At 45.2% G+C, this 25,178-nt stretch overlaps 1 protein-coding gene across 1 annotated transcript in view; it reads left to right on the forward strand.

Moving 5' to 3' along the window:
- Window positions 1-953: 953 nt before the first annotated feature.
- Window positions 954-25,178, forward strand: part of LOC310771822 (uncharacterized protein) — a gene marked incomplete at its 3' end in the record, with an annotated part of 32,474 nt that continues 8,249 nt past the window's right edge. Inside the window, exons 1-8 of the mRNA XM_083664337.1 lie at window positions 954-1,311; window positions 1,986-2,242; window positions 11,841-12,215; window positions 13,640-14,695; window positions 18,980-19,111; window positions 21,081-21,194; window positions 21,287-21,379; window positions 23,648-23,794. Of these exons, the coding sequence (XP_083520463.1) occupies window positions 1,185-1,311; window positions 1,986-2,242; window positions 11,841-12,215; window positions 13,640-14,695; window positions 18,980-19,111; window positions 21,081-21,194; window positions 21,287-21,379; window positions 23,648-23,794 (2,301 nt within the window). The remainder of the gene's footprint in view (window positions 1,312-1,985; window positions 2,243-11,840; window positions 12,216-13,639; window positions 14,696-18,979; window positions 19,112-21,080; window positions 21,195-21,286; window positions 21,380-23,647; window positions 23,795-25,178) is intronic.

Consider the following 25,178-nt stretch of genomic DNA (forward strand, 5'->3'; position numbering starts at 1 on the left):
AGCACGAAGAGGTAAGTATGTTTGTCGTTGATACGCCACCCTGCATTCAGTTATCAATAGACTTTTGAACGGAGTTTGGGGTGCCGTCCTCGTATCGGGGATAACGCAGGCCTGCCAGCTGCCAGCTGAAGCACAAACACTTCACAACACAAGATTGATTATGGCCAATAACATGCGCATCCGTTGTTAACTCGCTTGTTTAGCAAACAGTCGAGGCTATAGCATCATCTGTAACGATATAAGGTACACAATACTGTATTCAGTGTTAGCGAAGCAGGCTAGCATTAGCAGCGTAACAAGCAATACAATACTTACACAGACTGTCTGCAGGATTCTCCTGCTCAGATTTTAAATAATTTATGTTTGTTTGAGTTTAGAACTGATAGCGACATCGCCCTGTTTGACAGGTTTCATGATGCTGTCTTGATGTCAACAAACTGCGCCACCTGCTGGCAGCTGATGACTAAAACACAAATCTTACTGTTGTTTTTACCTTTGATTGTCTATCGATACCATGGATATCTTGATCGACACAGGCCAGGGCTTGGATATAACTGAAATAATAAACAACAGTGAGTCAAAAAGATTTGAGTCCACGCTGATATATTTTTTTTTAATCTTCTTCTGTGGCCAGAATGAATGACAGGAAGCGGAAATGTTGTGCCTGGTTGTAGGCAAAAGCCGGACACACACACGTTTTTAGTATTATTATTACGTTTTCATATCAGATCGTGATTTCTTCTCATTCGTATCGATTAATTTCCAGAGTAATAAATAAATAAAACTTTATATTTAGGATTTATTTTCAGTGACAGACACCCTGCTGTCCAAAATACGCTATTCTCTCTAGTCTGTCCGATCCTGATCCAGCTTTGGACTCTGGTCCAGATCCAGTCCAGTCCGACTCCGCAGTGTTCCAGTCCAGGATCCCGCCGCGCTCCTGCTGAAGGGAAGCTAGGCTAGGCTAGTTTTAAAACTCATATCACGAGCCACTAGCTTTCGCTGTTTTCCCCGCGCTAGTCGCTGTTTTGCCCTCATCACAGCGGTGCATTTCACTCATAAAAACGTCAACATTTTACAGGGAAATATTATTTTGGTAATATTGATCGGAGTGTAGTTTATATCTGATCCATCGACTGGGCTCCAGTCTGGGCTAACAGCTAGCAGTTAGCCTCACAGCCAAAATGGCGGACAACGAGGATGACAGCAGCTCGTCCAGAACAATAACAGCCGAGCCTTCTGATCCCTGTGCCCCGGTCCAGCACGCCCAGACCGGCCACACAGACCATCAGCTGGCGGGCTCCTGCCAAGGTAACCTTACTATCCCATGCACTATCCCCCAACACGGCCGATGATCCCCCCCATAGGAAGTGCGTTATCCCCTGGCCCCTGTGACGCTACGTTACACTGAATGCAGCATCGCAAACAATATTTTGTTTTCCATTGGCTAGCCTACATTTGGATATTTTTTTTAAATGATTATGAATCCCTCCTCCTTAAGCTAAATAATAACAACCATGATAATTTAATAGATGATTGCAGTTATGATATAACCTTACCCCGCTAGCCGGGCGCTTCTCGCTCATACTGAGCTCAGTATGAGCTATAACCGAGCGTCTTTCTAGAATACTCAATCCCATATCGGGGGGGCTGGACCTGGACGGCTGGACTTTTTCATCATGTATTGCCTTTTATATAACATTAGCGCTTTTCATAACACAAAGCCATTAAGGTACTTTAACTACCAGACTGGACATGCAGTCTACCAAATTATGTAACCCCCTCTAGCCTATATATCGCAGATGATGCCCTGCCATCAACTGTTTCTTTTTGTATATACTTCAAATCATACTAAAGGCAAATATTTATACATGATGAATTGGCAAAGTTTCCTCTTTCCTAATACAAGTTACAGAGGGACAGCCACATTCTTTCAGAACACATTTTCACGCAGGCACCAAATGTATCCTCCCTCTATAACGCAGGGGAGACCCTTCCTGAAGTTCCTGTGGTTGGCCCCACAGTGGAGGGGGGGCAGCAGAGCGTGGTGACAGTGGAGGCGGGGGGACTGAGCGTGGTGACAGCGGAGGGTCTTCAGCAGAGTGTGGTGCTGGGCACAGAGTTCAGCAGCCTGGGCACGGAGCTGGTGAGCAGCAGCGACCTGGTCAACACCACCATCATCTACGTGCAGCCAGACGGCAGCCTAGTGGAGGGCTCTGGGCTGACGGCCGAGGAGCAGCAGGTACAATACAAATAACATTGTTCATTCTTATTTGTTAAAGGAACAAGCCAACGTTTTGGGAGATTTGTTTGTTTGCCATATTCCCAATGCCCTTCTCTGTGCGTGCAGTAGAGAATTAGCAACCCACCCTCCTGCTAGTTGGCTTAACACAAATGGCACATAGTCTGTTGAACGGGCTAGCCTACTCCCATTAAGTCACCAAATACACATTCCCACAGCTCCAAAATTCCCTTATGTACATGTTGTGACTTATGCATTCACCACACCATATGGGGCGGCTGTGGCTCGGGAGGTAGAGCACGTCGTCCACCAACCAGAAGGTCGTGGTTCGATCCCCGGCTCTTCCAGTCCACGTGTCGAAGTGTCCTTGGGCAAGACACTGAACCCCAAATTGCTCCCGATGGTTGTGCCAGCTCCCTCCGTGGCAGCTTGCCGCCTTCGGTGTGTGAATGAGTGAATGTAGTCACATTGTAAAGTGCTTTGGATAAAAGCGCTATATAAATGTAGTCCATTTACCATGTTATGAAATATTAATGTAAAATTACGAGGTATTGCAATTTTCAAAGGAAATACATAGCCGGAACTACTTTCCTGACAAATCTATAAGTTCCGGCTATGTATTTGCTTTGGAAATTACAAAGTCTCATAATTTTACATTATCATTTCTAGGGATGGGCATTTTAACCGATTTTAAATACTCGAGTATGTGTGGAAACACACGCTTAACCCAAGTTTGGCTATGTTAAGCAGTTAATTTCGAATATATTACTATGGTAATGACGGAGAAGGGGTAATCTGCTGTGTATGGGGCGGTTCACACATAATAATAATAATAATCCATTCTGCTTTATGATCACTGTTACAGTAACGTAAATCCACGGATTACAAGGTCCGGTGTTCTGCCAAAAAGTGAAAACTGACCAGTGACCATAATGTTAGCTGCAGCTAAATAGTGATCACCATGAAGCAATAAAGTGATTCGTTCTCCACATTTCCTGTGACTAACGTTATGGGACAACGACAGTGTAGTCAGTAAACTAGTGCCACGTTTTCAATGAGTTTTAGCGGGCGTGTGTCTGTCTCGTGTCGTTAATGGGAGCGCATCTCCACCAGTCAATTTTCGTGATGAGTTGGGAAACTTCCGGTTAAAACTTTCAAAATAATATTACTTAAACAAAAGTAAATAGCTTATTGATGCACGTTGGATGAGAAAAAGGTATTTCAACCAACAAAGCAGCAAACCTTGTATCAAAATACTCGTGATGTTAAGATTACGAGTTAAACTGTGGCTGTAAAGCATTATTCAAAATTTATATTAATGCCAATGTTACAATAAGGGTTTTATTTTTGAAAGCCCTAAAGCAGAAGGCATACTTTTACATTCTGGCTGACTTGACGCCCCAGTGCAGTTATGCCTGTCTGAAACACAGCCATGCTGCCTGTATAGCCAGATCCACACGATGCGTGCGTACCATTTTTAAAGGGGTGGGGCGCGTACCCGAACAGCGGAAACATTACTCGAGTACTGACGTTATGAACGAGTACTCGAGTACTCCCGCCCATCCCTAATCATTTCATAACCTAGTGAATGCGAGTCACAACATGCACATAACAGTAGCCTACATAAGAGCACTATGGTACTGTTGGAATGTGCATTTGGTGGGGGCACTTTACACGAGGACGGTTTCCTATGGAAATGGGGAATTATTTTATCGTTAGTGCCTCCCGTTAAGACGGCGACGGCGAATTCGCGCTTAGGAAACGACACATTTTAAAACCACCCTCCAGAGTGAAATTGTTGGTGACGCTCCCCGCTGAGCGCTCCATGTAATCGCTTTGGAACGGCACATTTCAGAAACTCTGACGTGCCTGCACAGGCGACACACGCCATAGCCATGCGCGAGTTGGCAACCAAATAAAACGTCAGTATGAATGAAATTTGGCAACATTCAGAATTAAGCTACACTGCGGCCAACTTCAGTTACATGTTCATAACGTTACTGCTGCGAGGAGCCGATGGCTGTACCCGGTCGGCATTTAACGTTAGTTACAAAAGCACGTCGACAGTGTTTTCTCACTGCCAGTAGCCTACAGTAGGGTTTGACAGATAGCTAGTCCGACAGCACAGTCTGACTGTGCTGCGCTGACCGGGAGCCTCCCGGTCCTTGCTGCTCGTTAAAGATTTCCAATAGGCGTTATTCTGATAAACTGGTCACATATATGTTACATTCTCACCCGACAAATATTAAAACTTTAAAACAGTTTGGGTTTTTTTTTGCTTGAAAAAAGCTTTTTGGCAAGTCTAAATGACTGCGGTAGGCATACTCTACTTCCGCGTTTAAAACAGGAGAGACGATTACAAAATTACGTCATGCAGAACGTCCTTGTATGGGCAAAGAATAAGGTGATCACACTGCCACCTAGCGACCTGGCATGTACATTACGGCGTTTTAAAAATTCAACAGTGCTCATGTAAACAGGGAGAAGGTGTGAAGGAAAAGGTGTGAAGGAAACGCTATTGTGTCGTTTCTTTCAGAAACTGTTCTCGTGTAAAGGGCCCCTTGGTAGGCTAGCCACTACCAAGGACTGCCATTCATTGTGCTAGGCTAACTAACATGAGGGGCGGGTTGCTACTTTTCCAATCTGGGAACCCAGAGTCTATTTCGGCACATAAATAGACTCTGGGACAGCCCTACCTTTTTTTGAGGCTTCCTGTACAGCGCGAATCTTCCGCCCGGGACTTCCGCCTCCGCACAGTGCCGATCTGTTGTACCGGTGAATCTAAGACTTCCGGTCCCGAACGCTAGTGAATATATACTAGGGATGGGCATTTTAAGCAATTTAAATACTCGAGTACTCTCCTTCTATTATGAACGAGTGCTCGAGCACTCGCGCAGGAGGGGGGGTCTGTGTGATTGATTACTATGGTAATGACTGAGCAGGGGTAATCTGCTGTGTGTGGGGCTGTTCACACATTACGTTTGCATTTTTGCATGGAAAAAGCGCTACCTGGAGCATTTTTTGTCAGGAGAGGAACTGAGTGATATTGGGTGATGCTAAAGCTAACATCTAAAGCCTACCTCAGAGAGTAGCCTATCTCCGATGGTTGGATGGATGGCATTAGCGCTTTGGAGCAGACACGTTGTGAAACAAGCGAAGGCATTTCCATGTCCATTGTCCAGCAATGTCAGGTTATTGTCCAGTATCATCCATTTTACTTTATGATCACTGTTACATTAAAGTAAATCCACGGATTACAAGGTCCGGTGTTCTGCCAAAAAGTGAAAACTGACCAGTGTGATTAACGTTACAGCTGCAGCTGAATAGTGATCACCATGAAGCGATTGTCTCCCAAAAAGTTATTCTTTCTCCACATTTCTTGTGACTAACGTTATGGGAAACGACAGTGTAGTCAGTAAACTAGTGCAATGTTTTGAATGAGTTTTATCGGGCGTGCGCTATGTAGAAGCGTGCGTCTCATTCGGGAGAATATTTCCAGCCACCATTTTCGGGATGAGCTGGAAAACTTCCGGTTAAAACTTTCAAAATAATGTTACTTAAACAAAAGTAAATAGCTTATTGATGCACGTTGGAAGAGAAAAAGTATTTCAACGAATGAAGCAGCAAACCTTGTATCAAAATACTCGTTGTGTTATATGGCGTGAAACTGTGGCTGTAACGCATTACTCAAAATAAATAAGGTTACGTTACAATAAGCATTTTATTTTGAAAGCAACAAAGCGGATGACGTACTTGTACATTCTGGCTGACTTGACGCCCGTGCAGTTCATGCTGCCAGATCCACATGACGATGCGTGTGTAGTAGATCTTAGACCATTTTTAAAGGGGTGGGGAGTGGGGCGAGTACCCGAACAGCAGAAACGTTACTCGAATACTGACGTTATGAACGAGTGCTCGAGTACCCGAGTACTCGCGCCCATCCATAATATATACGAATTTTGACGTTTAGCATTCAAAATAAAAGCGACGCAATGTATGTTTCTAAAAGGCACCGCTGCGCGGAAGTGGAGGTCCTGCACGCAAGATCCACGCTCTACAGGAAGCCTAAAAAAAGGTACGGCTGTCCCAGAGTCTATTTATGTGCCAAAATAGACTCTTGAGTTCCCAGATTGCTACTTTTCTACTACGTGCGCAGAGAAGAGAAGGCCATCTATTTTCTCATCTTACTATCGGGATTCGGGAATATGGCAAATAGGTGAATCTCTCAAAATGTTGGCGTGTTCCTTTAACACGTTCACTGCCGTGGACGAGTTAACTCGTCAAAAAAAAAAAAAAAAATTTTGGACGGTGGGACGTTGATCAAAGCCCCCTACATCTCCTATAAAAATATGGGAGCCACCGAACGTGTACAACCCATTCCACCGACCCACTAAGTGGCGACAGTGCTCTCCAGACTAGAGAAAGCTGAGCAAAAGCAGCAGGAAAAAGCGTGAGGAAACCATTCTCATGGCGAAAACGCTTTCGCGCTGGGAGCTGGCGCACAACGGTGGGGGATTCCAAAAATAGACTCTGGGTGCAACACACTTTGAAACACGTAGCAGAAAGCCCAGAATCGCACGCAGCTTCATCAAAGCTCACAACCGAAACCCCAGAAACGAACGAGCCCGATCCAGACTAGCCCGACGAGCGGCCGCCAGGCAGCACAGACAGGCAGCAGAGACTCGCCTGTGACACACGCTGCAGAGCCACCAGAGACACACCCACGGAGGGAGGAGTTTGAAGGAGAGGGGGGTGGGGGTGCTGTTATATTGGAGGAAATTACTAGGGATGCACCGATTGCCATTTTCTTGGCCGATTCCGATTTCCGATTTTTGAATAGTCTGACTTGCCGATACCGATTTTTGCCGATTCCGATTTTTTTTTCTAAAAACAACAATTGACAGCTTACACAAACGTTTTTGTAACTTTGTTTAAAAATTAAGATTCATAGAACAATTCTTACATCTAATGGGGATCCAAATAAACAAATAAACAATTCTTATCATTTGCATGAAGTAGGACCTTCTCACTCAAACACTCAAAATAAAAGTGTTCCAGGTTAGGCTACTGGACAGAGCTTTTTTGTGCAAATACAATGAATACAAAAATTAAATTAAATCCAATAGCCTATATCCCACAGCTATCATGCATTTACTTTTCCAAAAGAAAACAGGTGCAACAGAACATCAAAATGATCCATGGACAAGGAGTTTATAGACTGGCTCCAGACCAGTCCTCTTGAGTAGAGGGGAAATGAGTTTATGAGTTACAGTAACGATCTTCAGTCTGAATATCAGGCGGAGTTTACACACAGTCCGAAGTTTGGTATGCGTATTTTTATCTGCCATCCGAAAAAATATCGTCACGCACAGAAAACGTTGCACACTTGTGAGTCCAATGCATTTTTATTATTATGTCCGTCGTTCTCATGTCGTTCTATTTGCATTACGAAACAAATAGTCTCTCCTGTATCCACGTCACGTTACAACATGACTTGACAGGCTGCAGGCAACAGCGCTGATGTGGAATGGAAAAGCAGGTCGGGGAATGGTTATCATACTGGACACAATGCTCGCGTTCACCTCGCCAAGCCGGCTGTGCGCGGTGGCGGGTTGCTGGAGCACCGCTTCCCGGGGAGAGAGAGCAGAGAGAGAGGGGCCAGTGAGGTGAAGCGAGCCGCTCTGACTGGACTCCAGCCGAGCGGGACTCGGCCGCATCTCTGTCTCCACGGCTTATTTTCGACTTGCATGTGTGACAAACTGCGAGCTTTGTCTACTTCACTGACGGTGAAAAAAATCCACAACGAGGAAGGTATGCTGGCATGTGTGGTGTGGTGGCTGGGTGCCTGTCTCGGTGCTTTGGGGTGCGCGCACGTCATGTGAAAATCGGCTCACAGAATCGGCTATTTAGAGTGACCGGAACAGATCACCGATCGAGGCCGATCACGTGAAAATCGGCCATTTCCGGTCACGTGCCGATCGATCGGTGCATCCCTAGAAATTACTGTTCAGAACTATTGTTTAGATGTCTGATGTCTCACTGATGCCAAAAATAAATGGTTGAAGTGACTGTTCTGCCTGTTCTATCGAATTTCACAAAAGGGCATTTATCTCAGCTTTCCTTCTCAGACGCTGAAACCATGCTGTATTCAACTGCTAATGCCTACATAACAGAACATGATAAAAACTAACTATTTTAGACAGAGAAAGCACACATTCTATTAGTTCTTTTGAGATATTTTGTGTTCACAAAGTCCTAGCAGAAAATAATCCTCAGCTCTTGAAAGATGAGCCAGAATCCTCAAAAAACCCCTTGGCAGAAGCTACCTACTGTATTGGAAAAACTGTTGGCAGTGAATGTGTTAAGGAGGCGGTCAGGAGAGAACATGTGGACATTAAAGGACATTGAATTTGATTGATTTTGTTGACTGAGATTGCTTCAGCTGGCAGCCGCCCAACGCGCTCGAGCGGAGGCAGGCAGGGCATAGCGCACTGTTCATGAACAAGCGTGTTTTTGCAGCGGACAGCCTCAGATTGTTATTATAGAGAGAGAAAATGAGTGATGAAATTCAAGAAGGATGTTCCTGTGGACCTTAGAGATGGGCCGATACCATTTTTTTCAGACCGAGTACGAGTACTTAATTTTGGGTACTCGCCGATACCGAGTACCGATACGAGTACTTTTTGTTTTTGTTGAGTAACCACTTATTTTACCCCCTTTTTTCCCCCAATTTCGATTCATTGTCATGCATTGTACTTTTAATGATACTGTAATGTTCAATTACCACAATGAAAATAATAACACTGCTGATTCTTAAGATACTGTTTATTTGTTTACAGTTTCTTTACCTTCTTTAAGCAGCACACACCAGCACAGCCAAAACCCAAAACAGAATTGAGTACAACAGTATGTTAAATAATAGTAAACAGTCAAATAAATGCTTAGTAGTCACTCTGTAACTCTCTCTGTAACTCTCTGAGTTTTTGTATTACCGTAAATTCCGGACTATAAGACGCACCGGTCTATAAGCCGCGGGACCAAAATTGACTATTTTTTTCTTCTATAAGCCGCACCGGTCTATAAGCCGCGGGTGTTTTGATGTTTAATTACCATATGAAAGGGTTCGTGCACAGAGAGGAATGTCGGGAAATAGATGGCTGTTTGGGGAAGCTCCCATTTATTAACATTTCAACAAAACAAAACAAAAGTCAGGTCACTAATCCCCAGACAAAATCACACAACAATAGGCTATATGTGCAGCAAACCTGTAACCAGAGAAGTCAAGTCACTAATCCTCGTCTTCCTCTTCTTCCTGCGTATTGAAACCACCAAAGTCCTCATCTTCAGTGTCGGAAACGAACAGGTTCAGGGTGGCTTCGTCAACCACTCTCCTCTCTCCTTCATTGTCACTCAAAACCAACGAACTCCTCTTCGTCACTGTCGGCATCGAACAGCCTCTGAAGCCTCTGACGGCCCTCAGCGCCAGCTGTGGCGGCTCATCCTCTTTATCCCGCAGCAGTCCAGCGTTTTGGAACCTGTTGGTGATTGTGGATGTTTTCACACTCCTATAATATTCCGTGCTGAGACAGTTCCTCCTGCTGCACCGTCCAACGCCTCACCATTGACTCATCGATGCCCAGGTTACGCGCGGCTGCTCTGTTTCCCTCTTTTAATGCGAGATTGACTGCTTTCAACTTGAAAGCTGCCTCGTGTGAATTTCTGCGTACCTTCCCCATGGTAAGTGAGAGTGTTGCTTCTACTGCTCGTTCTCATGCTGTCGAGAACGAGCAAAGCTTTTTTTTGGTGAAAGAATCCTCCAGGGCGCTTCTTGTTAACAGTCCGAGTGAGTGGCAGGTCGAACGTCAAAGGCACTTCATCCATATTTATGATCTGCTCCGGTTCGATGGAATATTCCTTGATCTTCCTTTGTGTGAATTCGCCGAAGTTTGTGATTTTCTCCTGGTAGTCGGGGGAGGGAGTTGATGGCCGAGTGGCCGTTTGCTTACCGTAATTACCATATGTAAGTGGTCACGCACAGAGGGGATTGTCGGGAAAGAGATGGCTGTTTGAGGAAGCTCCCATTTACCGTATTACCGTAACATTTCAACAAAACAACATAACACAACACCACCGTTGTTTATTTTTACAGTGCACACAGTGTCCGCGGTGTGGTGAAAAGAGGGCAAGAGAGGAAATTAAAACAGAAGTGGATTTATAGTTAGAAAGAGTGCTAAAAAAGAGAGATTTTTTTTTTTTTTTTTTTTTTTTTTCCTGAAAAAATCCATAGATAAGACGCACCGTTATATAAGCCGCAGGGGCCAAAAAACGGGAAAAAAGCCGCGGCTTATAGTCCGGAATTTACGGTAATTGTAAATTACACAGTACTCGGGCCAGAGTATCGGGACGTTCTCCCGATACCGATACGAGTACTTGAGTACGGTATCGGTGCCAAGTACCGATACCAGTATCGGTATCGGCCCATCTCTAGTGGACCTTACTGTGGAACAGCCTTCCACGATCATTTATCTATCTGGTCATCTTACCCCAGAGAAGAGCACAGACCTGGGGCCGGTTGCACCAACTGGTCTTACACTGGTCTTAAGCTAAGTTGGTCGTAACTTTACGACCTAACAGCTACGCCGGTTGCACCAAGACGACTTAAGCCTTATTTTCACTAAGACCAGGCGTAACTCCTACGCCTCGTCAGGAGGAGGCGTAGAGCCTGCCTGTAACAGAGATCTCCGCGGAGACCTTTTTGACCGTCATCGTCGTAACACCGCCAGTTCGCCGTCTTTGAAAGCACGACGTTAGATTATAACTAACTACCGGTAGTTAACCTAACCAGCCTTCCAAAATGTTGCCGTTAGTTTTTTAGAAGTTAATACATAGAATTGGGAACGTTACATTCAATTTCATTCAGACTGACTCTGTCTGCTCAATAGCTGCCATTTTTCCCCCGGAGCGAGGGAGGGTGAGAGGAGGGAGGGTGTTTTACAGTAGTGGCTGAGAGAGCGTAGTGGCACAGTGCTCCAAGCAGGTCGCGAGGCACATTTTTTGCAACATCATCCAATCAGGGTGCATTCCCTGGCAATTCACATGGACGCGCATTGCTACGACCAGCATAGTTAAGACCAGACATAAGCCGTGTTGGTGCAACAGGCGTAAGTCCATGGTCTTAACTAAGACCGACATAGGAGTTACGACCAGGCATAGTTAAGACCAGTTGGTGCAACCGGCCCCAGACCTCTAAAAACCCCTCTGGATCCTGACGTTTGATGCCAAGTGGAAGGCTGCGTTGACTCATTTTGACCATTTAGTTGGCCCTAATTACCTAACTCAAAAATCTGGCTTCGTTAGGTCACCCGCAGGGGTTTTCTTTACACTTCCTGAAAGATTCAGCGCGATCGCACGTAAAATAGCATAGCTGTGGCTGAACACAATTCTGCTCACTCACTCACAGACAGACTTCACATTGTTATTATATAGGATTATTATAGGATCAGGGACCATATTTGAAACAAATGTTCTCACTTGTACATCTTATGCCTTGGATTCATTGTCTTCCATAAGTAAAATCATCAATCATTCGATCTCTCAGGCTCTGCTAGAGCAGCTCACCAAGCAGCAGATCATCCAGGTGTCGGACAGCGAGGCGGCCCAGCTGTTCCAGCAGAACCAGGTGGTGAAAGCCCTCCCGGCCGTCCAGCTGGTCCCCACCACAGCCCAGCTGGTCCCCACCACGGCGCTGGCCCCCAGCCAGCTGCAGCAGGTCATCGACCAGGTGACCAAGGCCCAGCAGCAAAGCCCCGTGGCCCCGCAGCAGAGCCCCGCGGCCCAGCCCGTCCTGAGCACCGTGGACCCCGGCAGGGAGCCCAAAGCCCAGAACAACGCTTCCCAGCAGCTGAAGAACGTGGCCAAGCAGGCCGCCATGCAGTCCGGCCCGGCCGTCCCGGTCCGGGTCATCCCAAAGAAGGTGAGACAGGCAGTGCAGTAAAGAGTTTGGTATGGAGGTTCTGCCATGGGAGTGAGGGGGTCAGTACTCTGTTCTATACTTGAAATTATTTTATTATGAATAACCCCTTGAGATGAACCATCTCGTTTTCAATGGGGCCCCTATTCAAGAATACAATACAATAAACAAGATTAGACAAATCAACAAGACCAAGTGTGACAAAAAAAAAAAAAAAAAGTAACAATAAATATCTAAGTAAATAAGTATCAAGTAATAGGACATGCAGAATAGTAAATCATACTCAAGGCAGACTCTGCCTCCGCACCACGGCGCTGTGGCAATTTGCCACAATCCTTATAATGTATGCATTGCATACATTATAAGGATTGTGGCAAATTGTGGATTGTAATGCATTCATTATAAGGAATAAACCAGTGGTTTTAAAAGTGTGGGTGTGCCTCCCCTGGGCGGAGCACAACAACTTGAGGGGAGGCGCAGCGTGAGGGTGGAAATCAGAGAGAAGAAAATGTGCAACTTGGCCATGCAGCTGCACAATGGCTGCAATAAATAACCCACTGGAGGGAGGTTAATGTAAATGAGATACAATTTTTCTTTGCTGTGTAATAATATGAACCAGGCAAGTAACAGTCCAAACAGGATTTTGTCTTGACAGGTAGACAAATTTAAGACTGATCTGGAAATACTTCTGAAATAAACTAACTAATTATTGTTATTCTACACTTCTTTGATGACAAAGTTATAAAACAAGCCGACAGTCAAGTCTTGTGGAATCAGCAGTTTAGTTCAATTTCATTTCCTTAGTTAAATAATAATACAAATATTAAATAGATGGAAGCTTCTCCTAGCCTGATAAAAAAACATCCTGATACTGTGATCTCACATCCTGTTTGGCTCTATGCATCTGTCTGGACTTACAGCCGCCCACATAGATTCCAGTGGGCGGGACTACTTGCCTTGACAGACAGCTCTTTCAGAGTGAACAAATCCACTCAGAAGAATGGCGAAAATGTTTTTTCCGCTAAGAAACTCTGCTGGTGCATACTCTTGTTTTTGTTAAATTATTGCTATTGGCTCTATTTCTGCAATAACTGCACTTCCGAGTGTGTTTACTTCACTAATGTTACCACTCGTTGCTTCGAAAGACGCCATTACTGTTTTATCAGTGGTGGTTCTGATTGGCCTGGTGACGTTATCAACTACGACGCAGTCCCTGATTGGCCCGCTTACTCTGTAATTTCAGGAAATCGATGTGGGCACTGGGCGGACTGATATGTAGAGTGAAACAGAATGTGAGGTAATTTGATCAGGATAGTTTCACCAGGCTATCCGATCTGACTAAAAGTAGATATTTTCGTAGCAGGTCTGTATCACAATGTGAAGCTTGTGCTGCAGGTTTGATCCTTTACTGTTTCTGGTTATTTCAGTCAGAGCCAATCAGGATCCAGCTCCAGGTTCCTCCCAAACAGGAAGTGAAGGCTGGAGCTGCCATCACTGTTACTCAGCAGAAGAGTCTGACTGTCACTCAGCCACAGGTCAAGGTCTCAGCCAATGGCAGCGTGACCAGCGCCCAGATCATTCACATCCAGCCAATGGTAGGCCAGCAGGGCCAACAGTTCTTCCTGCAGCAGAACCCTGGGGACCCACCCATCCAGCTGCTGTTGCAGGGCCCCGCCCCCATGGTGGGATCCCTGCTCCCATTGGTCCACAAGCTGACGGGCCAGCCAGCCACAGTCAGTGCCGCTATCGGCCCAGTCCAGAAAGCTGCCAACCCCACCGCTCGCCTCCAGACTCCCACCGTTGTTAAGAGCCCGCCCCCCTCTGCCAGTAAAACTGTTACCGTCCCGGCTAACGGCACGACCACCGTCTCCGTTAAATGTCCCGTTAAGCCTCCTGCCGGTATCACGCCACCACGGGCGCCGAACACACCAGCCATCCCCAAACCTGCCGGGCCGGGCCCGCCGGCGGCCAAAGACAGAGAGAGAGAGAAGGAGAAGAAAGCCAAAAAAATTAGAGAGAAGAAGGTGGTGAAGGTGCAGACCAGGTCGGGGCGCGTGTCGCGACCCCCCAAGTACAAAGCCAAGGACTACAAGTTCATCAAGAACGAAGACCTGGCCGAGAGCCACCAGTCCGACTCCGATGACTACTCTGAGATGAGCGTGGAGGAGGAGGGGGAGGGGCCTAAGGACGGCTCCGTGGCCGGCACCTACGGCCACAAGTCGCGAGCATTCCGCTGCCAGAGCTGCGACAAGGCGTACATCGGCCATGGCGGCCTGAACAGACACTACAAACTGAACCCCACGCACGGGGAGCCCGACCCCCCCGGGGAGCCCAGCGAGCTGGACCCCCCTAGCGAGCCCGACGCCCCCAACTCGGCCCAGGGCGAGCGGGATGTTGCGCAGGAGACGGGTGCGGGAGACACGGCACCAAAGCAGGAGGAGGAGAAACACGACAAACCTACAGCTGCTGCAGCTCCACAGAAGGTAAGACGCTGCTACAAACCAGTAGCGCTGGGTAACGCCACTGATTTCCCGATTCAATATGATAAGGCCCCGATTTGATTTCTGATTCCTTATTGATATTTCAGTTACAATACAAATTTTGATTGGATATGAAAGAGATTCTCAAAGAGCTAATGCTGTAAATTGTACAAGGAACCTCGAACCTGCTGCATTATTAAAAAGATTAAAGGAACACTACTGATTTTCAATGCTGATTTATTTTGCACATAATCTGAAAAAGAAAAAAGAAACAGTTTTGCAGACATTCATTTAGTGTGACAGTTATTGAGAGTTGATAGGGATGGGCAATGAATTTTGAATTTTCGAATAATTGTTTTTATTATCAAGATCAACTTGAAAGTCGAAAATCGTTTATTGACAATCTTGTCTTAAAAATGTTGCCGTAGCTGCTGCGCACGATGCTGCGCACGCAGTGCACACTTACTTTCAGCCTGACGGTGTAGTGACATTAGCACCCAGCAGCTCCTTGGTAGAAAAACGGTAGAAACATAGTAGAAATGTTTGTTTTTTTTGTTGTTGTTTTTTTTTCATATTTAAATTTTTTATAGAACACAAACAAGACAAAACAGCCGAACAGGCTCAGACACAGGGGAAAGAAAAGAAAAACAAAAAACAAAACAAAAAATATAATCAACATTACAAAGTGGTGCCGCCAGCCATCTAAGGTGCTTATGTTCTTGTAAACGATATGCTTGGGATCTCACTCAAGGGATCTGTGGGAAGCCAGCCGGGTGAGTCACCCGTCACCCCTAGCCTCGTTGAAGTAGACTAAAAACGGGTCCCAGATAGTTATACATTTTCGAAGTGCATTGGTTCTCAGGAACCTAAGTCTCTCCATGCGTATAACAGAGGTCATGTCCGTCAACCACAATTGGAAAGAGGGTGGAGAGGGAGATTTCCATTCCTTCAGAATTAGTTTTTTGGCAACAGTTGTCCCCAGTGTCAGAGACTGTTGCACAATGCACAGCTGTAGGAAAGTTCAGAGAGGACTCCAAGCAGCCGAAGATGGCGAGTTCTGCCTCCGGCTGAAGGGCCACCCTGTGTAGGCCTAGAGTACCAGTCAAATATTCTGGCCCAGAACCCCGTCAGTGAAGGGCAGAACCAGAAGGCATGAGACAGTGTGCCCTCCGACACTTGACATCTTTCACACAGTGGTGACGAGATAGTAGGATAGATCTTGTGTAATTTCTGCTTAGAGTAGTGGAGACGGTGAGCAACTTTAAATTGAATCAGCTGATGTCTGCTATTAACTGAGCAGAGTTGTACAACCGACAGGCTCTTTTCCCATATAATGTCAGATAATTCAGTACCAAGTTCTTCCTGCCATGCCTCTCTAATCCTCTCACTCTCGGCCATGGTAGAGTCATCAAATAGACACACAAATCTAGAGATGAGGTGCCTGGAGTGAGGAGGGCTCAGCAAAACATCAAAAAGAGCATGTTCATTTGGGAGTGCTTCAAAGGCCTGAATCTTGGATCGAACATAGTTTCTGATTTGTAGGAATCTGAGCCAGTCCGTGCCGGGCAAAACGTCCTTTTCAGTAAATCAAAGGATGCAAAATGACCATCTATATATAGGTCTTTGATGGAAGCCAGACCCCTCTCACTCCAGGCATGGTAGTTTCTATCTGACCAAGGAGGCAAAAAAGAGTGATTCAAACAAATTGGAGTGTGGATGGAAACATCTGGTAGACTCAAAACTTTCTTAACTTGGTTTAGAATTCTGAGGGAGTTTCTCACAACAAAACCCAAATCCTTGAGAGTCCCCGGCCTCTCTAGCTTAGAAAAAAAGATGGCTGGCAGAGAAGAGTTGGCAATAGAGCTGGCCTCCATTTTCAGCCACAGGGGGGCCCCGAAAGCTAAATTGTCAGGGCTCAGAAATGGTGTTAAACTGTCTATATTACAGCAACACCCAGTCACAAGGAAAAGGTTTCGAGGCTCGTTACTGCATGAAGAAAAGATGGTATTCTATCTGGGCCGTCACGGCTCCGTTCCGGAAGCTATGCTAACAATGCTAACGTGACTAACATAATCTGGCTGCCTAACATCAATAGAGTGCCAAAGTCACGCCCTCTCCCTCTCCATGGGATTTCATCCGCTGTTCATTTTTCCATAGACCTTGAGTAAAATGTTTATAAAAATTGTTTTACTTGGTCAAACCAAGCGATTTAACCAGAGATGGGAAGTAACGAAGTACAAATACTTTGTTACTGTACTTAAGTAGGTATCTGTACTTTACTGAGTATTTATTTTTCTGACGACTTTTTACTTTGACTCCCTACATTTTAACACAAGTATCTGTACTTTCTACTCCTTACATTTTCAAAACAAGCTTGTTACTTTAGTTTTAATGCACAACAACAACGATTAAGAATGACCGAGAAGAAACGGGGCAGAATGGATAGAGATAGCTCATTCCAGGCTCCGCCAATAGTATGGAATGGCACTCGTCCGGTCCCCTAAATGTCAGCTTATGATTGGCTCTCTGTCAATGTTACGAAACTTAATTTGCTAGACAGTCTCCTAAGGGGGCGTGGACATAACCTGGAAAAGAAGTGCACAGTCCACCCACCACAACACATCATGTATCGATGTATCAGAACAACGCACCAAACGCTGCCATAAAATAGACGAGGGACGGACACTCGGTCGCGCGGAGAAATTGCGTCTGTGAGTGTGAATAATGTGATGTCCATGGAGGAACCAGCAACATGAGCGATGCCGCTGAAAGTGAGGTTGAAGTTGTCAATACTGCAGACTCTCGAACGAGGCAGAGGCTCTGACAGTGTAGCTTTTTTTCCTTTCAAGTCTCTTGTTTACAGGGCGTAATAGTTGTCTGATCAGACACTAGAGAAAAAAAACACAGGACAAGCACAGGGTATCGCTCTTGCACAAAGGATAGTTACATCTTGTCTTGTATTTTTGAATCTCAGTGTATGTGCTCCAGAGGCTTCAATAAAGTAGGAGACACCTTGTATCCAACAGTTAAACTTTTGTGATTAACGATTTGCATATTCAGTTTTTGTGGAAAAACCACAGCACACATTATTAATCAAAGTAGAGTTTTAAGATGTATAAAGACATGTTTGTAGGGGATATTTTAAATTCAATAGTCTTCAAATTATATTATTAATATGACGTGAGGTTCAGTTAGCTTGGCACAGAAACATCCGGGAAAAATACTTTTTGCTTTTACTCTTTGAGTACATTTCATAGTCTGTACTTTTTTACTTTAACTTGAGTAAATAGTTTAATCTGTACATACTTTTTTATCGTTTTTTTACACAAGTAACTGTACTTCTACTTATGTACGGAATGTGGCCCTTTTCCCATCTCTGGATTTAACTATACTTAGAATCAGGGGAGACCATATAACATTTGACTTTAAAAAATTTTTTAGAGGTGGGTGAATTTCGACAAAAAGTCTAATTTGGCCCAGGGAATGTCGAATAGTGTTTTTGCTAGAAATGCCCATCCCTATTGTGCACCAGTGATCACTAAACAGGGTTAAAGCTTCAAGCATCTACAGGAAAAGGCATTATATTAAAAGATTGATATTGGGATTTATGAATCGATATCGGTTCCTAAGATGTGACGTCCGTTGTCATCACAGCTCCTCAAAAGTGAAGCCAAAACATCTTGATCACTCCTGGTGGCTGGCTGCAGTATAGTTCATAAATCCTGCCCCGCATGTTAGCGGATGGGACATGAGCGAATCAAAAAAAATCTAAGTACATATAAATTGTTCCAAAAAGATGGTTTATGTCATTTTAGTAGTCCTTATCATGCCAACAATATATGTTCAAGTGCCCATTTTTGGACAAGTTTGTTTTTAAATAGTTATTTGACGATATAAAAAGGGCTGACTGACAGCTACTCTCAAACTTCCGTCAGATGGCGGGACTGCTTAGGGGGCGTATACCACGGGCTGCCATCCTGCCGCCCAACCCTACTGCACATACTCTAGTTCCAAATTATGTCACACAAGCAAGATGACCACTCACGGAAACTAGATATTTTGGCTTCACTTTTGCATAGCGGTAGGAAGTGGAGACGTGTCGTCCACACACACACACACACACACACACACACACACACACACACACACACACACACACACACACACACATCCAGGTTATGCTAGTTGGCTGGTTAGGCTAGTTGACTGGTTTGCTGACTGCTTAGGCTAGTTGACTGGTTTGCTGACTATCTTACTGACTTTTCTTTTGGCGCCTGATTTCCCCAGGTGGAGGCGGGGCCAGCAGCTGCGGTGGGGCTCAGGGGCCTCCAGCCCAGGGGCCCCGGCCGGCCCCGAGGCCGAGGGAGAGGACGGGGGAGGGGGAGAGGCAGGGGGCGACCGGTGGGGCCGCCACCCAGGGTGAGTATGGACTAACCTGGCTTTTTAACCTAGATTAAACCTAAAATTTAGAATGTTTTATATATATAGATTAAATATAGATTATAGATATAGATTATAGATGATAGATGATAGATTATAGATATAGATTATAGATAGATTAAACCTAGATTGACGGCGCGGTGGCTCAGTGGTTAGTACTGTTGCCTCACAGCAAGAAGGTCCCGGGTTCGAACCCCAGTCCGTCCCAGGTCCTTTCTGTGTGGAGTTGGTGTTCTCCCCGTGTTCATGTGGGTTTTCTCCGGGTGCTCCGGTTTCCTCCCACCACCTAAATACATGTATGTTAGGGTTAATTAATACTCCTGTCAGTGCCCCTGACCAAGGCACTGGCAAAAGAACTGGAGTTGGTCCCCGGGCGCTGCACTGCGGCTGCCAACTGCGGCTGCCCACTGCTCCTAGTTCTAGGAAGGTTCCTAGTAGAGAATGGGTCAAATGCAGAGGATGAATTTCCCCATGGGGATACATAAAGGATAATTTAATTTAAACTGTATTATTAACCTAGAATAAACTGGATTATTAACTCATTGAGTGCCAGCCACTTTTGGAGAACGGACGCTCCCAGTGCCAGAGTTTCAGAGCGTTTTCAGTGATTTCTCGAGGCCCACAGAATATTGTGTGATATTACTATGTAAACACTGAACACGCACAAAGAACGATGAGACTCTATTCTATCATCTGCAAAAAAAAGTTTATTGATCCCATTTTCCGTTCTTTAGTTATGAGCCGGAGAAGATAGCTTGATTCATCCAAAAACAGCAATTTTTTTCTAGAAGCTGAGATAATTGGCCTTTTGTGAAATTAATCATTTCAAGCACATCACTGACTCTGAAGCTAATCTTTTCTAATGTAGTCACACCTCAAAAATAATTTCCTTCAATAAAACAGTTTAGGCCAGGGAATTTTGTTTGGCAGAATAATATTTTTAGCTACAACCAGCAGCGCTGGCCCCTGCGTGCGCTGCTGGTTGCAGCTTCTTGCTGGTTTTGATTTGCTGCTGGTGGGTATCGGATATTCTGGCTTGCGTTTGTCAATCCTGTCCTGCTGCCTGGGTCTGTCTGGGTGTTGCGTGCTGCTCTGCGTGCCCCCCCCCCCCCCCCCCCCCCGCCCCGCCCGCCCCGCCCCGCCTCGCCTCAACTGCACACTCCTCCTCCTGTCTGTGGTGGCTCTCTGCTGAGTTTGCTGTGCGCACAGTGAAGGGTGCGGAACAGCCAGGCTTTTTTACAGCGTTCCGCTGTGTTTGTCACCGGCAACGATGCTTCCAGTTGAGAATAATAACAACTCCACGGTGTGGATGTGCAGATGTGCTGTCGCAACCGACACGGAGCGGCTCAATTGTGGGAGCAGATTGGCTGCTGCAGGCACAGCTGCAGTAACGTGCTTCAGCATATCGATGCATACGGATGCGATGCGATTTCCGTTTCCATAACGACTTCTTCTTTGTTTTTTCCTTGCCTTTCTGTTATGTGGAGAGCACTGTCGCCACCTAAGGGTTCTGTAAAATAGGTTATAGACCTCCAATAGCTACAATAGTTGTACCAGAGATGTATCAGGGATTGATCCACGTCCCACCGTCAAAAAACGCAATTGACGACAACCGTCGTCATTGGCACTCTACGTCAGTATTTGAATTGACGACAGCTGTCGTCATTGGCATTCAATGAGTTAACATAGATTATTAGTCTAATTATTAAAAAAATAAAAAATAAATTAAATTATATTGTTTAAACACAGAGGTATGCAATAAACTAGATCATTAGCCTGGATTATTTAAACAAAAGTATGGATTAAACCAGATTATTTAAGCAATGGAGGTCAGAATCACTGTGTAGAGCAACTAAAATGGCACTAAAATGCCCATAATTTCCCCATAATCTCAGGTATAGCGTGTGTGTTCCTGCTGTAATCTGACCGGGTGGTGGTGGTGTTGTAGGTGGCGGTAAGCGTGGCCAGCATGCGGGGCCGTCGAGGCCGGCCTCCGAAGCTCGGCGGAGCTTCAGCCTCAGCAGAACAACAGGCAGAGAGGAAGCGAGAGAGACTGCACGAGGTTTGTGTGCGCACGTGCGCCTGTGTGTGAGTGTCTGTGTTTGTGACTGCTTGTGTGTATCACCATGACAACTGACTGCTTCCTGTGTGCAGCTGCTGCAGCAGTGTGATGATGAGGAGCTAATGGACATGGTACTTCCTCGTCTGGCCAAAGCTCTCTCTCTGTGGGAGCTGCTGCTGGCTAAGGTACTCTCTCTCTCTCCCCCCTACCGACAGAAAAAAAATTAATCTGCAACTGCATCAAAATCCGGGTTGGAATGTTAATGTAGACGTGGAATTTTTAAACGATGCAAGGAACCTACTTACGTGGCGGTAAGCACCTTGAAGGTGTGTTTACAACCCGCGAGTTGAGAGAAGAAGTGTCATTTCAACTAACATTACACCGTTTCAACATGGAGAACCAAATTCTGACCTTGTTATTTGTGATTCAAAGCATTATGGTGGCACACGGTTCCCTGCAGCAAAGAACACAAGCCACTATTCAAGCGTTGTGTAGCATTGTGGGACATCGCCTTCTTCTTCTTTGCCTTGGCCGTAGGCGTAGTTGCTGCCCTCTCGACGTGGACTCCAGTAGGCTACTACACATTGAGGCATGTCCAGTGTATGTGAAGCGTCAAGTAGCATGTGTCTCGCATGAGCTAATATGGACGGAGCCTGCTCTAGTGTAGACCGGGAACGCTTTAACTGCGGCGTTCTTGCAAACGCGCGAGTGAAGATGTAGCCTGAAACTGCATAGTCATTCAATCACGATTATCGATTCTGGGATAAAAAAAATAAAAATCTGCAAATAAAAAATGGAGATACTTAAAGCGGGACTAACCCCCCCAGATTTCCTGCAAAACGGCACTCCACTCGATCCGAAAACCCCGCAGGAAAGATGGCCGCCCACAGTCCCCTCCTTAGTTGGCAGAATTCCTCCCCCATAAACTAACATATCTTGGCCAATAAGTATGTAACATACAAAATAAAACAACCCGTAATATCTTAATTTTATGTAGAATGCAGAGGAGGACATGTAACTGTTTAGTTAAACTTGCATTCCAGGAATATTGTGCTCTAAAGATGACGTTAGTGGCTCGAGACCGTTTCGTCCTGAAACCCACACGCTTTGCGCCAGCGTAACCTATGTGGGATTCGAAATAACGCATCCGAGATAGAAAACGTTATGAATATAGCCACGTTATAAACAACAAACTAACGCTGGTGATCCGTATGGAAACAGTGTTACTCGTAATGGTTAAAAGTTATATCAATTTGGTCATTCAGTAGCGTTTTACTGCCATATAACATAACTAACTAGCGGCTAATATTAGCCACAGTAGGCATTACCCAGGGATGCATTGGTCTTAAAGGGCTCGTGCCGCGTGAACTACAGTAATAATCAATGGGGATTTTTTTTTTCCACATGAGTGGGGCGCGTGTTAACCCCACCGTGACGTCACAATGTACCAAATATCCCATTCATTTGAGGGCACAAAAAAAGCAGTGTTCAACCCATAGAGGGAACTTATGATACAAATGGTACAATGGTAACAGTTTGGTCTCAAATGTGGAAATTTTGACCAGAATTCTTCACACACCACCCCCAAAGTCATATTGGTTAAAAGCTGAAAAAAGTGTTTTGGGGGTAAGTTACACTTTAAGTGAGTCGTATTTTTTTTGCCCACACCTACCATTTAGTCGAGCTCCTCTTACTCCTCTCTCCCCAGAGGGTTTTCATAGGCCACTTCCCTGGCTAATTCCAACTCCGCTCTGGTTCTCATCGTAGTTCAGGTGTTGAACCTGTGTTGACTCATTTTGGCCACTTTTGCCCATTTAGTCGTCCCTAATTACATTTTATTATGTAAAATGGCATAGCTGTAGCCGAACACAATTTTACTCACTCACTCACACACACACACACACACACACACACACACACACACACACACACAGGCACTTCATATTCTTATGTTAGGATTAATCGTTTAGACACATTTTTAAGGGGAACAAATTCAATAGTTCTCTGGGCTTTTTTAAATGTGAATATTTTCTGGTGTCTTTAGTCCTATATGACAGGAAACTAATTATCTTTGAGTTGTGGACTATTCGTCAGGACAAAAGAAGACATTTGAGGACGTCATCTTGGTCTTTGGGGAAAAAGTGATCGACATTTGTCACCATTGTGACATTTTATAGAACAAACGACTCATTGATTAATCGTGAAAATAATTGACAGATTAATCATTAGTTGCACCCCTAGCGGTAATTGCTGTAGCTGGAGTAGTGAGCTTTTGGAGGACAGGGAAGGAGAAATTATTTTCTAAAAGAAGTATTCAGTAAGTTGTTGACGACGTGCAGTGAAACTAGTCATGTGCCGGACAGTGTGTCACAGCTTCCTAGTGACCTAGTTTGTACCACTAAGTAACTTGACACTTTTTAACAAGTGTTTTTGTATGGATGCTGGTTGTGCAGGTGGAAAAGGGCGGGTCGGCAAAGAGCCATTTTCCAGACATGTACCGCGAGTTTGAGTCCTTGCAGGCACAGGTGAGGAAGACGGCCCAGGAATACATCTGCAACCCGCAGGGCTTCAACACTGCACTGGAGGTCCGCAACATCGAGGTGAGGCTGGCTCTATTATACGCAGTAGGGATGTCGACGGTTAATCATTAACTGTTTAACCGCCGAGAACGTCTTTGATTGGTTAAGCATGTCAGTTAGACTGCAATTTGCATATTAATTTGCATGTGTTGCCAAACTGGTGGACTTTTTCCTCCTCCGTGGGAAACAATGTTAACCTAAGTACTAGGGATGGGCATTTCAAGCAATTTAAATACTCGAGTACTCTCCTTATATTATGAACGAGTGCTCGAGCACTCGCGCGCGGGGGGGGGGGGGGGGGGGGAGGGTCTGCTGTGTGATTACTATGGTAATGATGACTGAGCAGGGGTAATTTGCTGTATATGGAGCTGTTCACACATAACGTTTGCATTTTTGCATGGAAAAAGCGCTACCTGGAGCATTTTTTGTCAGGAGAGGGACTCACTGTGATATTAGGTGACGCGAACATCTAAAGCCTACCTATCTCCGATGGTTGGATGGATGGCATTAGCGCTTTGGAGCAGACAAGTTGTGAAACAAGCGAATGCATTTCCAATAGCCTACATGTCCATTGTCCAGCAATGTCAGGTTATTGTCCAGTATCATCCATTTTACTTTATGATCACTGTTACACTAACGTAAATCCACAGATTACAAGGTCCGGTGTTCTGCCAAAAAGTGAAAACTGACCAGTGTGATTAACGTTACAGCTGCTGAGCTGCAGCTGAATAGTGATCACCATGAAGCGATTGTCTCCCAAAAAGTGATTCTTTCTCCACATTCCTTGTGACTACCGTTATGGGAAACGACAGTGTAGTCGGTAAACTAGCGTTTACTGCAAAGTTTTGAATGAGTTTTATCGGGCGTGCGCTATGAAGAAGTCTGCGTCTCCTTCGGGAGCATATCTTCAGCCACCATTTTCGGGATGAGCTGGAAAACTTCCGGTTAAAACTTTCAAAATAATGTTACTTAAACAAAAGTAAATAGCTTATTAATGCACGTTGGAGGAGAAAAGGTATTTCAACGAATGAAGCAGCAAACCTTGTATCAAAATACTCGTTGTGATGTTATATGGCGTGAAACTGTGGCTGTAACGCATTACTCAAAATAAATAACGTACAATAAGCGTTTTATTTTGAAAGCAACAAAGCGGACGATGTACTTGTACATTCTGGCTGACTTGACGCCCGTGCAGTTCATGCTGCCAGATCCACATGACGATGCGTGCATAGATCTTCTAGGCCATTTTTAAAGGCGTGCGGAGTGGGGCGAGTACCCGAACAGCAGAAACGTTACTCGACTACTGACGTTATGAACGAGTGCTCGAGTACCCGAGTACTCGCGCCCATCCCTACTAAGTACAGTATATTAAAACATGGTGCAAGGGGTAAACTATCCTATCCCA

Source organism: Poromitra crassiceps (genome assembly GCF_964638095.1).
Source record: "Poromitra crassiceps genome assembly, contig: HAP1_SCAFFOLD_1319, whole genome shotgun sequence".
NCBI classification, from domain to species: Eukaryota; Metazoa; Chordata; class Actinopteri; order Beryciformes; family Melamphaidae; genus Poromitra; species Poromitra crassiceps.